We start from the raw sequence: 14,236 nt of genomic DNA on the forward strand, positions 1-14,236 counted from the left end.
GAATAACAAAATATACTCTATCTCTTTTTTCTCAATTCATTATTTTTTTTAATCTAACTTTTTTAAAATGGTATTTTAAAGAAATATTTTTACTCATTGCTATTTCAAAATTTTTCACCCAATTTTTTTTTATTTTTTTATTTTTAATTGCCCATTACAAAATTTGCACATCAGTTCCATAAGAATATAATAAATACGTTAAGACAAAAAAAGGAATTTGTACATTAAAGGGTCATCCATACAAATCTAAATAGCAAACAAAGTAGGATGAGTCGGTACAAAGTATAATTATGCTTACCTACTGGTCCATTTGTATTTACATTTTTTCTGCTTAAACACATTTCTGACAGACTAGCACATACAAAGTTTGGAAAAGTTACAAATGCATACATACATTTTTTTCGAGGTCGGAACTCCAGTTAAGTAAAAAAAACTGACAATTCAGAAAGTTAATAGGATCTCAAGAAATAGTTGACCACACAACAGTCATAAGGGGTGCAAAAATATTTATTGCTAATAAACCTGTAATCAGTTGGTGAATATGTGTATTTGGTTTATATTTACAATATTAGAGTACAGAGTCAGGGGAATGTGAAAGAGAAATCCCATAAATTTTAATAAATACAGACGTCACAGAAATAAACTACAAACACGACCAACTTCTAAACTGCTGGAACAATGATTGCATTGAGGAAAAAAAACTATATAAAATTTCATATATAACTTATGTCAGAGAACCTCATCCATGTGCATTCAGCTGCAGCCTTTCCATGGTGATTGCCACCTATGATATTACTTTGAAGCCAGGTTATGGAGCAACATGGTTATCATTTGATAATGCAAATCTGCACTTCTTTCCGTTACATCTGTGCTGAAAAGCCGATAGAATGACTGAGCGTTTCATGTTCAGACCTGAACACCAGTCATTCTTAAATCTTATGCATGTATTAGTCGCCGAAAATGCTGAAAATTCATGGCGGTAACAGTAGCTTACGCAGTCATAGGTTTAGTTTACACGTGGTGGATGCTCAATTAAAAACAATATGTACAGTAAGACGTTGACAGCAAAAAAAAAATCATCATTAACAAGTGCATGGAATGCAAATTCTAGGCATGAAATTCAAATTTCATACCATGTGTCCTTTTGTTGACCAGTGTGTAGTGATATCATAAGTCATAGAGAGCTTAGTGGACTTTTAGGCATGCGGCAAAGTAGGTGGCGGTGACACGTAACATTCAAAACTCCTTAGTGCCCTTATTTTCAAACAGATGGAGTCTTTGCTCAGGTGTCAATCCTTCTTTAAGACTCTGTCAGGGTTGAAAGAAAAGCAGACGTTAATGTCCAATATATTATTGTAAATCGTTGGATATGTACATTGTTACAAAGGTCTTGGGCAATTTGAGCCATTTTAATGTACTAAATGTTTCAGATTACACAACACGGCTCACATTCAAATCAGCTGTACACAGGTTTTCCCCCACTTGTCCAACCATTCCTACAGCACATAGAGAGCAATGTGCATTGGAGAACAATAACTTGGAATACAAAAGGGCTTTTCCCAATCTGTCCCTATAAATTTGGCCGTCTAAAATTGAAGTCTAAAGAACACTTGGACTAGTACTTATTTATTGATTTATTTGTCCGTCAGCTGTTATTTGTGCACTATGTGGTGAAAGTTTTAAATCTCATTATACTTGTATAATGACAATAAAAGTATTCAATTCAATGATTGATGGGGTATCTGAAATATTGCTTTACAATGTTGGTCACTTTTTGAATTTAAAGTCCCTGTTTCTCTTGCCCTGTGGATGGCAATATGGGCATTAAAAAATCCCCATTTGCTCTGATCTTGACTCTTGTGTATATATAAGACGGGGGCTGGGACCGAATCTTCTCGAAGGCCTCTTGTGACACTCGAGAATTGAGGTCCAGGCCACCCAGCGTTATAGCTGTTAATTTCTTACCAAATGTGTTAAGCTTAGGTGTTTTATAATTTTCTTGATCACTCGGGACTCTGCTGTAATCTCTCCATTTGAAAAACAATGCAAGATGTGATGCTAATGTTCGTTAGACTGTAAATGGCTAAGTGGCGTCCTAGAAAAAGGAAAGTGATTTTTTATTTTACTGCATCGTATGTGTAATTTTATTTGTGTGTTAGGCTTTCCAGTTAATTTCTAATGGAGTGTAATAAACAGTTTGAAAAACATCAACATTGCACACATTTTGGAGGACTGCCAATGGTTTGACAGAGTGCATTTTCAACATGTATTATCGGATACGTGTCACGGCTGATTATGGAATGATTATTATTATTACTTTTTTTGCCCAGCCATATTCTGAGGTTAAAAAGCAGGCGGGCATGGTGTCCATACCCAATATGTTTGAGTATCAACACTGGCTTTTAATTTTAACTTTTGGGATATTCATGGCTAAATAAGGAAAATCAATGAGATGTTTTTTACGACTACTGCTTACCCAGGCTATATAACACAGTTCAGTCATTAAAAATCCTGGTTCTCCCTGTCGATTCCTGATGTAGCAAGTACGCAAACGTAATAAACTAATCTAGTTAGTTTGAGAGTTCAGATGGGCATTGCAAACAAATCACTCATAAATTATACATCCACAACCATGTCATTACACAGACATTCGCACTGTTATTATTGGGCAGACAAACAGACACACAAACAATCCTCCACAACAGTTCTCGTCACCCTGATCCATTTGTGCAGAAAATGTAATTGTGAATTGAAATGTACATGGGTGACTCATTTGCTAAGTGATTTAACGAAGGAGGACGTACTCAAAACGCGTCATACCTAAAGGTGAGGGAAGGGAGGCCTACACATCCTCAGCAACACTAACTGTCCCAGGGCATGTCACGACTCACTGACTGGGGACAAAAGGGGGAAAACAGACCAAGTAGTGCGCGTTAGACTGCTTTAGAGTAAACCTGGTAGCACACACTTAACGGAGTCACATGAACGGGGAGCAACGGTATACTGGCTGGCTATACGGTCAGTAATAGTACAAGCCCGACCTAGCCGATAGATGGCAGTAGGAGACTGAGCCGTCACCGAATAGTCAGGCAATTTACTGCAGACAAATTGCGAGAGCTGGTAATTTACTGCAGACAGAATGGGTCACTACCACAATATCATGAATAGCGGTAATTTTTGGCTGTGTAGCAGACTTCAGTCTTTGACTAAAACCCACCTTTGACCTCAAGGTGCGTTCTGAGCGTTTTGCCGCAGCAGCTGCCATTTTGAGAATGTCAGGGTTGCTTTTAGACTTCATGATATCTGGGGAGGAAAAGAGGGGAAAAAAACTGTATAAAAACGGTGTACAATCAATGCCCAAGTAATTATTTAAGGCAATAATTTATCCAAAATTGGGTGATTTAAGACAATGTAATAAAGTAAAAGGTTTCAATAAACTAATTCATTTTAGCAAGTTATATTTTTCTTCATTGAACTATAAAACTATGAAGAAGAAAAAAGCAACACATTTTATACTCTCTGGTTACAAACAACTCAGGGTTACTCCTTAACGCTAACTTAAGGATCATGCCTAAAAATTGTTAATTTTTCTACCATATCCTCCTCGGTCCACTTCCTCAAGCGGTTGTTCACCAAGTGCCTCATGAGCCAGCTGGAGCTGGTCTCTAAGCCGTCCCAGGTCCCGCTCAGCTTTGGCCTTGACGATGCTCAGCTCTGTGTAGATGTCTTTGTATTTATCTGTTGCATATTTCTTGTCCTGAAAAGCCATTGAAGTCAAATTTCCATCACAAACTGCACAGAAAGTCCTTTTAATGGACATGATTTTCAGGAAGAGGTAGAAAAACATACTCTTTGTGCAGCTTGGAGTTCATCTTTTAAGGAGTTGATTTCTTGCTTTAAGTACTGGACCTCAGACTCCTTCACCCTCAGCATCACCTGCAGACAAGAAAAAACAGCAGACTCCCTGAATTTCCAGGTAACGTATATATGTACCACATGCTCCATAAAAATTGGCTTCCCTGTGTTCTTAAGATTCTAATAATGTGGGACATCAATCACATTAATATAATTTATGAATGCAATCCAACCTTTAAAATATTAAAATCAGATTTTAATGTTTAAACCGAATTTTTGAACTAAGCCATAATAAAGTATGACTTTGAAAATACTGTACTTTGTACAACACCACAAAGTACATGGCACCTAATTGTCTTAACTATATCCAGCAGTTTGGGTCCTCAAAAGCTATGCCCACAGGTTTTCAATAGGGCTGAGCTGAGATGGCTACAAGCCTTGATCTGGATTTGGTGATATGTTAGGTGTTTTTATATGTTTAAACTAATTATGATGGACTCCTGTGTTTTTGAAAATGTCATTTTGATTCCAAGTATCCTGATAGTTCAAAATGTTTCTGATGCCATGCACCCCGGAACGTTTCTAGGGCCATTAGAGAAAACTGGACCACTGCATCACTGATTCTCCATCCATACTTAGCAGTGATCAAGAGGTGCTTTACTATTTTTTTGTTTGTTTTTGGTATGCCAGACTCATTTGAAAAGTCTTAGTACAGCTTCCGAACTCAGCCATTTGCATGTAGAATTTTGCATAGCCCCTAAGGCGGGGTTCTGCAAAGGTTCTGGAGCCGCATACAGCTCTTTAGCGCTGCCCTAGTTACTCCCTGAAGCTTTTTCAAAAATGTTTGAAATGGAAAAAGGCAAGAAATATATTTTTTTGTTTTAATATGGAATATGACACAAACATTCTTAATGCTTTCCAATGCTGGAATTTTTTTTAAACATTTTTGTCAAAGAAGATTAGTGTCATAGTCTGCAACACAAATTTCTATTAGTAGTGTGGAATGCTAAGCAGGTGGCAATTTTAAATAAACTGGGGGCTGTGTGATGTCATTGATCCCAAGGGAAAAAGAGAAAAATATCGGATAGAATAGTCAACGTTTCTTGGACCGAATCATTTGCATGTTGCCAATGTGGAAGGATTGCTTGAATATTTGATTTGTGGGGAGAAGTTGTCAAACTACAGTTATGTGGAAAGCCATTTCCAGGTAAGGCATGCCACATTTGCAGCCAAGTACCGAGTTGAGAAAGTGAGAAAAAGTGATATTGCATTAATTCTGGAGGAAGTAGAGGAGCGCAAAAATAGACGTAAGAAGTGGATTGCATCTCCAAATCACTACAAGTTTTGTTTTAACCTAGGAGCTAAAGCATGGAAAACCATTCACAGATGGCGAAGGGGCACATTATGCACGTTCCATTTTGTTGTGGTTTTGTCGAATCCTCAAAATCAAAATGACAAAAAAATGTATTTAATTCTATCAAAGTAATGAAACGCAATTCATAAATAGTGTAATGAAGTTCAACATGAGGCGGCGTCATACAACAAAGCAGTCATGTTGTTCTGGGCTCATGATGTATTTGTAGCCATTATGATAATAGGCTATAGAGGCATACATCATGTGTTGCCTTCATTATGAGGCTTATACAGTAATACCTTGAGATGCGAACTTAATGCACTCCGGGACCGAGCTCGTATCTCAATTTACTCATATCTCAAATCAATTCTCATAGAAAATAACTACCGTATTTTCACGACCATAAGGCGCACATAAGTCTAAAATTGTTATCACGATAAAATAAAATAAATCAGTCGATAGGGTACATCCTCTACAGCTCTCACAACTATGGCAAGCAGCCCCCGACTCTACTATTTTCCCCGTAGAAAAAGTACTGTGCAATCACTGCTGGGATATGTAGTTCTTTTGTCAATACACCCAATGGATTGTGGCCTGTATACATCGACATCAACACAGCTTTACGAAGCATGGAAAGCAGCGTTGGAAAAGTTACGCTAGCTACTATTTGCGAATGGATTGTGGCCAGTATACATCGACATCAACACAGCTTTACGAAGCATGGAAAGCAGCGTTGGAAAAGTTACGCTAGCTACTAGCAGGCAACTATTTGTGAATGGATTGTGGCCTGTATACATCGACATCAACACAGCTTTACGAAGCATGGAAAGCACTGTTGGAAAAGTTACGCTAGCTACTAGCTAGCTACTATTTGCGAATGGATTGTGGCCTGTATACATCGACATCAACACAGCTTTAAGAAGCATGGAAACCAGTGTTGGAATAGTTACGCTAGCTACTATTTACGAATGGATTGTGGCCGCCTGGACGAACGTATAAAACTCAGGGTTTTCGATGACTCATTTGGACAATTGTTCAATTTGGACACAGAAAATGAGGACTTTGATGGATTTGTGGGTGATGATGACGTGAGTACATTGTAAAATGGCTAAATAAAGTACAGCCGAACTCAGTTTTGCTTCCCTTGCCTTTTTAGCGTGTGTCCGTATGTTTAAGATGGTGTATGTTTTGCCATGCCTGGCTGCGTCTATAAAAACGGTGCGTCCTTTGTTTGTGTAAAATACAGAAATTGCACTCGTTATTGACACTGCGGCTAAAAATACGATGCGCCGTATAGTCGTGAAAATACGGTAAATACAAATTAATCTGTTCCCACGCTCTGAAAAAAACACCAAAAACAGGATATTACAATGGGAAAACATTTTTATTTGTTCTAATTCACCACCTATTCACAAAGTAACAATTACCTATCTAGTAGTTATGACCTTCAATACTAAAATGTGACATTACTCAGTACAGACAGACAGTAGCGGCTTACCACGGAGTGCGCGGACGAGAGAAAGGACAGGAGACCTGACGGACGGTAACACATAAAACTTTAAATTTAACTTAAATGAACTTAGATTACTATACACACACATAAATAAGTTTTAATCTTACGTTACACTGAATTTAAACCTTGTGCGATAACCAAAGTAATGCGGCTTTCGAGTAGGAACTTCTCCATGCATCAGAACCGAGTGTATCCCAGTTCGTTTTTTAAAATTATCAAACCAACCACGGCTTGCTTTGAAGGGTTCCGCTGGTGTCTTTTTCAGATGCTTGCTTTGCTTTCAAGTCCATGTAGATTCCGCTGTCTTTTTCGCAAATTATCGACCCAGTCACGCTATCTCCAGTAAAAATAGCATCCTTTTGCTGGTACTGGAAATGTCTCTCATATCTCAAGGCAAAAATTTGCTCGGAATTTTCCTCATATCTCAAATTTCACTTGTATGACAAGGTAGTACTGTATAAGGTTTTATTTTTTTGCAGCTTTAGACATTTGTTTTATGTTCATTCAATAAGGCTCTTTCAAAAACATTTTGGGTTCCTTTGAAGGCTTTGTGACCCTAACCTAGGAAATACACCAGGAGCGGCTGCATTACATCTGGATCACGACTACGAAAATGTCTCAGTAGAAAGTTTACTGGTTGCGAATGTTTGCTGTGATCAGGTAGGAAATCACGATGGCCTTTGCGAGAATGTGTGCACATCCCACTGTGACTACCAATTGCGAATAAACGATAAGTGCAACCTTTGTTTTTTGTTGTTTCATCACAAAACAAATTGAAATTGTCATTTTTTCTGCATGAGGACATTACAAGCTCATGAATAAAGTAAATATCTTATAGGTGAATGAAAATGGAACGTATAAACAGATTCCGCAATCCTCGTTGACAACAGTGCTTTATTTTGTAAGGAAAACAGAAGTTTCATTTTGTATCAGTCCTCCTTTCCAGCACGCGGGACTTGTGTCAATCTCATGCGGTCGGGCCGTAATGTACGGGAAAAATAGACTGGCGGTGAAATTTGTCGGATTGATGAGTATGCTTGAGAATACCTACGACGTCGTGATCCCAAACAGAGTATTATACAGCCTTAAGACTGCACCATTTAATAGCTATTATTTTATCTTAATGTACATTGTGACACAATAAACCTAAAGCCTTCTTTACCACTCTTGCGGTTGTTTTAAAAATCTCAATGCATTATTTCCTCTGACAGTGGAAACCGACAGACGAAGAAGGTGCGTGGTTGTAGGCATTATCTGACTTGTTAGGTTGGGTTCAGACTGGCTGTGGCTCATACTCACTACATGTACTCTGTGTATTTATTTCCTTCAGGAGTGGACAAACAAGTTATATTGGTTAAGAGTATTAATAATGGTTTTAAAAAGTGTATCTCTTAAAATAAAGTAAAATATATTGAAGATGTTTGCTAAATCATTTACTGTCGCCAACAGCAATACACAATCATTTTAACTCAGGGGTCACCAAACTACAGCCCGCGGGCCGGATACGGCCCGTCAGCACATAGGGCCGGCCCTCTGAACAATACCAGAGACGCTATCAGATTTTTTTCCTATTTGGCCTTGAAGACTGGGACGTTTTAATCTTGTGTTTGGTTCATTGCACCCCCCGCTGAGCCCACAAATCATCCCAGTGAAGTGGGGCTTCGCATTGCTTCTTTGGTGACACACGCGGGGAGTGTTTCCCTTTGATGCACGCGGGCACGTCCACCGGTGCATGCGTGATGCATGCAAGAGCACAGTGTTAGCGAGACATCTGGACGATCGCAGGTGGGGGCGGAGCCCTGGGACCATCGCGGACTATTCAAGCATATAAAAACTGTGCAACCTGTTTGAGAATTGTTCTTTTTGACCCAGAGCTGTGGAGGGGAGCAACTCTGAATTGGATTTATATATTAGGAATAAATATCTTCTATGAAGAACCCAGAGAGAGTTATTCAGTTATTTATTTCATAAATAGTTTTATTTATTTCCTGTTTTTTTCCGTGAAGAACTCAGAGAGGGTTATTTAGTTATTATTTATTTCATTAATAGTGTTATTATTTGTTTCCTGACTTTTTTCTGTAAAGAACCTGGAAAGGGTTATTTGGTTGTGTGGCTTTCTGGAAAAGAATAAAAAATTTAAGCCCCCCTACGATCGTCACACTTTTTCTGTTACAAACTGACACCGGCCCCCGATCAGAGAAGGAAAAAGTTATGTGGCCCTCACAGGAAAAAGTTTGGGGACCCCTGTTTTAACTGGAATGGCTGCCATTGAATGATCATGAAGCCAGCCCTTTCAGTTAAAATGGATTGATTTCTGTTGCCATCAATGGCAGCCAATGTGTTAATTCATGAAATAACAATAAAACCGTTTGAACAGTACAAAAGTTGATGTGTTTTCTTGTTTTCATTGTAGTAGTAGGAATAGTAGTACTCAGTAGCGTAGAAGTTACTGTGAAGTCGATGATAAAAACATTTATTTTTAGCTTTGGCTCATCTATCATCATCAATGGCGGCCATTGATTTAGAATGAAAGCTTTCAATTTGGTTGTAGTCATGTAATAGCAAATAACAACTGAATCTTAAACTAAAAAAATAGCCAAAGATTTCTACCCTTAATAGGAAATTACTTTTTTCCATTACTCTCTTGGCTGAAAGAGAAAATCATCAGAACATACTTCCAACTCGTAGAGTTCCTTTCCTTGAATTGCGTTTGTGTCGCCAAATCCATCATCAGAAGTCATTGAACGCATCTTGGTGATCTCTGCTGCCAAACGATTGTTAAGTTCCTGAAAGCACCACACAAAACACGTTTAAACCAGTTGAGCAAAAGCATGTGCGTTGTCACATAACTTACCGTATTTACTCGCATATAAGCTGTGTTACTTTGAAGGGAAAATCTTAAGAAAAATCATCACACGTGGTATTTCTGACACTGTGTGAATCAAAAGCAATTATTAGGGTCAATATCATAAGGAAGTTAATATGCCTGTCTTTGGAAATGCAACATTTTGAATTATTCAATTTGAAAAAAGAAATGTCTATCTTTATGAGAACCTGATGCTTTCTAATGACAGATTTTACAATTTTCTTACCAGAGGTTTAACATGTTGTGGCAGCCATATTGCTTCTAATGTCAAAAGTCTAAATTCTTTCAATGGTTTATATTACTGCAATAGTTGTCACTTTCGAACAAGAAATAAAACGGGGGGAAAAAAATCAAAGTGGAATTTTGTTTTATTTCAAAATCAAGGCTACTCGTGTCTGGCCAGTCAGAGCCCCGGGACCTAGGTAAGATGGTTGCCCCGAGTGAGCAGTGACGGGCACAAGTTTTTCCTTGAATTTCATTCATAGACGTCAAAATAAATTTTGTTTAGCATTTTATCTGCTAATCTTTTCTCTATTTTGAAATAAATGACCGTATCGGCCGCAGTCTCGCGCCACGGTGTCATGATGTCATGGCGTGGTGTCAATTTGCATGTTGACTTTTTATGAGCATATAAGCTCGATTCTGTCATGTTTTTATCTAAAAAAAGCTGCTTATATGCGAGTAAATATCGTAATATTTGTGAATGAAAATAAGTAGGCTATTATTTTGTGTGTTTTATCAGCACCTGATTGTGAGCATTGAGCTCCTGGTTCTCTCTTTGACACTGCCTGAGGGCCTGCCTCTCAGCCTCCAGCGCCTGGGCTAGGTGGGCGTTTTCTAGGCATTTCTGGGAATACTGCTCTGACAAGACCTCAATTTCTCGCTGGAAGGAGCACAGTTCCTCACTGTCGCTCAGCAAAATACCAAAGTGAGAAGACAGTCATCTTCAGAAAAAATTACTCAATAATGTCACACTTCTAACAAAACAGAAAGCAAATCAATCAAAACACCACAAACATTACAACAATGCTTAGCAGAAGTTTAGACTATACAACCCGGGAACATCCATATGCTTATGCTACAATATGTATCATAAATATTGGTTAATAAAACATTCAGGTCCAGATTTTCATGGTAGTTTTCATAGTTATCATTACAAGCTACTGAAACAGACCATAGTTTGGTTGACAAACACTGTACAGTTGTAAAAAACATACTCATGCTGTCTGCAGATCTCCTCCACGTCTCCATTCTCTGTGTTGCTGTTGGCCTTACGAGCCTTCTCCAGCTCTTTCTCCAGCTCATTCCGGTGAGCATTTTTCATTGCTTCAATTGCTAAAACAAAGATTGAGGTTTTATTCCATTACATTAATAATAAGATAAGTTGAATTAGTCTTTCTACTGGTTCCATTGGCCTTTCGCAAAAGGTCCGCCTCAACTATATGCTGTTGCTTCTCTATCAAGCTTTTTGATTCCCATGGTAAAAATCAATAGCAGGGAAGCATATACCAGAGTATGCTAGTGATTTGTGTTAGAGCAATATCAAAGCAATATCTTTCAGATCTAGGCAGAAGGGGTTGCAATATGCAGTGAATGGTTACATTTACAGTATCAACATTTTTTTGCAAAGGGAAACAATCACCCCAGCAAAAGTATACAAGTCAAGTACTACCTCTAGCAAAAATAATGGAATCACCAGTCTTGGGCGAGCACTCACTCAGACATTTTATTCTGTAGAACAAACTCCGATTGCAAACATGAAACAATAATTATGTTTTTAAAACTGCAACTCAGTGGCATTCAGAAACACAAAAGAAATTAATAAAAATATTGTGATGGTCAGTAAATGTTACTTTTATGGACCAAGCACAGGGGGAAAAATTTAATCATTCCATTCGGAGTAGAAAATAAGGACACAACCCATTCAATTTCCTTTCCCCAATTGGACACTTGCCACAGGTTAGCAATGGAAATCTGCATTCATCACCCCTTGGAGGACTGTTGGACAAAATGGATTGGCAAGAGAGGTGTTTCTTGTAACCAAATACAAGATTATCAAAGTTCTTGAAGAAGTACAGCGGTACCTCGACATACGAGCGTAATCCGTTCTGAGACTGAGATCGTATGACGAGGTTCTCGTAACTCGAGCGGACATTTCCCATTGAAATGAATGGAAAAAAAATTAATTCGTTCCAGCCCTCTGAAAAAACACCAAAAACAGGATATTGGATAGGAAAAATGTTTTATTTCTTCTAATTCCCCATCAATTAACTAAGTAACACATAACTAGTGGTTTAATAGAAATAAAGTGTTTAATCTAACTAAAATTGGGCGGATTTCGCCGAGGGGAGAGGGGCACAAAAGGGGCGGGGGGCTTCGTTTTTTTTTCCACACAACGCACTCGTAAACGGAACAAACACTCCACCCTCACGTTCGCTATCGATGGGCTGTTTGCTGTCGTACTATTCCCTTCAAAATATTCCGAAAATGATGCACACAAATGTCCTCACAATCGGATAACGCACAACCACTTGCCAACGAGCAGCAGTCTTTTATCAGCGATCGCTCCGGTGCTCATGGGAGCTTTGGGGGCGCTGGCTAGCGGCTCCTTTTAGCTTGTAGCATCTGTGGTCGCATCCCCTCGAACGGCGCCTATGATAGAGTTGCTACCGTGGTTGCTATTGCGGGGAGTTGCGAGCCAGTGCCCCTGATGTTATGAGCAGCCAACGAGCAGCAGTCTTTTATCAGCGATCGCTCCGCTGCTCATGGGAGCTTCGGGGGCGCTGGCTAGCGGCTCCTTTTAGCATGTGTTCGCATCCCCTCGAACGGCGCCTATGATAGAGTTGCTACCGGGGATGCTGTTGCGAGCCAGTGCCCCTGATGTCCTTATGAGCAGCCAATGAGAAGTAATATAATACTCCTCGTATTAGATAAAAATAACAGGAAATGCAGCAGCTGAGCTTACCCACGTATTGATTGTGGGTAAAGTTTTATTCTGAGTGCCATTACCTGTCGGCGTTGTGTGCACGAGTATACTTCATTACCCAGAAAGCCCTCTTTTCCCCGCGCATGCGCATTGTGCGTTTCCTGGTCTGAATAACTCATCCGGTGCTCGTAAATATTGTTATACACGAAAGATATGCAAAAAAAATGCCATGGCCACCTGGCTTGGTCGCATCACAAAATTTTGACCGCATCACGGGCAAATTATTCGATCGAAATTTCCCTCGTAAGACGAGCATTTTGTATGACGAGCGGTCGTATGACGAGGTACCACTGTACACATATGGCTCCAAAAGATGTTGGATGTTCACAGTCGGCTGTATGAAAGATCTGAGCCAAGTATAAACAGCATGGGAAGGTTGTTAAAGTGAAGCGTACTGGTAGACGAAGGAAGGCATCAAAGTGTGAAGTGACAGATCGAGTCCTGGCTAATCTGCCGGATGGGCATTGGAATTGAATCATTGACGGCTCTACTAGGGCTGCTGAAGTTCAGATGGGGAACTGTATCGCAAGATGAATGTGGTGACAATGTCACTGGATCACCCACAAGCTGGACGCGGTGGTCGAGCTCCTTCGTTATATGCTGATAAAGTGATAAAGCAGTCTGATAGGAGAGAATCCAGAAAAGGCAACAATTTTGGTACATTGTGGGACAGGAATGAAAAACGTATCTTTGGATTAGGCAAACTCTGCCAGGAGTGAATGACCCAGCCCACCCCTCAATGCCTGCGTGAACCATCAACCCCCCCCACCCCCCAGGTGTGAGGAGACATGGATGTGTCGCAGACCATGTTGCTGCGACTGCCTTAAACTCTCGGGACGGATCCAACCCATCCATACCTTATATAGTGTCAGCCTCCCTGTGCTGTCGTGTGTACTAAATTTAATGTTTTATCTCGTCCGCTGTCTGCTCGTGTATCAAAATTTGTTTCGTATCTCAAGATAAATATTTTCCCGAAAATTTTCTTGTATCTCGAATTGCTCGTATGTCGGGCCACTCATATGTCGAGGTACCACTGTATATCCTTTTCCAAGGACACTGAGTGAAAGGTAACCACTATGGAAAAAAAGTGAACCAGCATTATGAGGGATTTGCGCTGTAGATACGACCACGAACCTGGGCTGACAAGACATCTGCAGGAGATCTTTAATATTGCACGCAGTTTGCAGAAACGTCTCCAGGAGATTGATGACAACGTGGTCATAGACATTTAATTTGTCTTTGTACAAAAGCATATTTGTACAAGAAAAGAAACAGTGGTCGCCATGTTCCTTGTGCGCCGATAACCTCTCGCAGAAAGAAGTACCTTTTGCTGCTCCTTTGCCCCCTGAAAATTTCATTGTTGATCCAATGCTTCGAGTCTGACTAAGAGGACTTGGACAAAAGCTCACAATAATATATATATATATATATATATATATATATACACATATATACATATATACATATATACATATATACATATATACATATATACATATATACATATATACATATATACATATATACATATATACATATATACATATATACATATATACATATATACATATATACATATATACATATATACATATATACATATATACATATATACATATATACATATATACATATATACATATATACATATATACATATATA

General features: G+C 39.1%; 1 protein-coding gene across 7 annotated transcripts in view; it reads right to left on the reverse strand.

Moving 5' to 3' along the window:
- Positions 1–489: 489 nt before the first annotated feature.
- mprip (myosin phosphatase Rho interacting protein) overlaps positions 490–14,236 on the reverse strand; it is a 48,094-nt gene continuing 34,347 nt past the window's right edge. For 6 of the 7 annotated variants that reach the window (XM_077625208.1, XM_077625207.1, XM_077625203.1 and 3 more), the window contains 7 exons: positions 10,806–10,923; positions 10,334–10,493; positions 9,398–9,508; positions 3,850–3,936; positions 3,595–3,757; positions 3,218–3,303; positions 490–1,308 (listed from right to left, as the gene is read on the reverse strand). In XM_077625208.1, coding sequence (XP_077481334.1) covers positions 1,237–1,308; positions 3,218–3,303; positions 3,595–3,757; positions 3,850–3,936; positions 9,398–9,508; positions 10,334–10,493; positions 10,806–10,923 — 797 coding nt within the window. In that variant the 3' untranslated portion in view covers positions 490–1,236. Of the gene's footprint in view, positions 1,309–2,820; positions 2,895–3,217; positions 3,304–3,594; positions 3,758–3,849; positions 3,937–9,397; positions 9,509–10,333; positions 10,494–10,805; positions 10,924–14,236 lie in introns of all 7 variants that reach the window. The other variant, XM_077625205.1, reaches the window with a different exon arrangement.

The sequence above is a fragment of the Stigmatopora argus genome, chromosome 18 (assembly GCF_051989625.1).
Source record: "Stigmatopora argus isolate UIUO_Sarg chromosome 18, RoL_Sarg_1.0, whole genome shotgun sequence".
In the NCBI taxonomy this organism is placed as follows: Eukaryota; Metazoa; Chordata; class Actinopteri; order Syngnathiformes; family Syngnathidae; genus Stigmatopora; species Stigmatopora argus.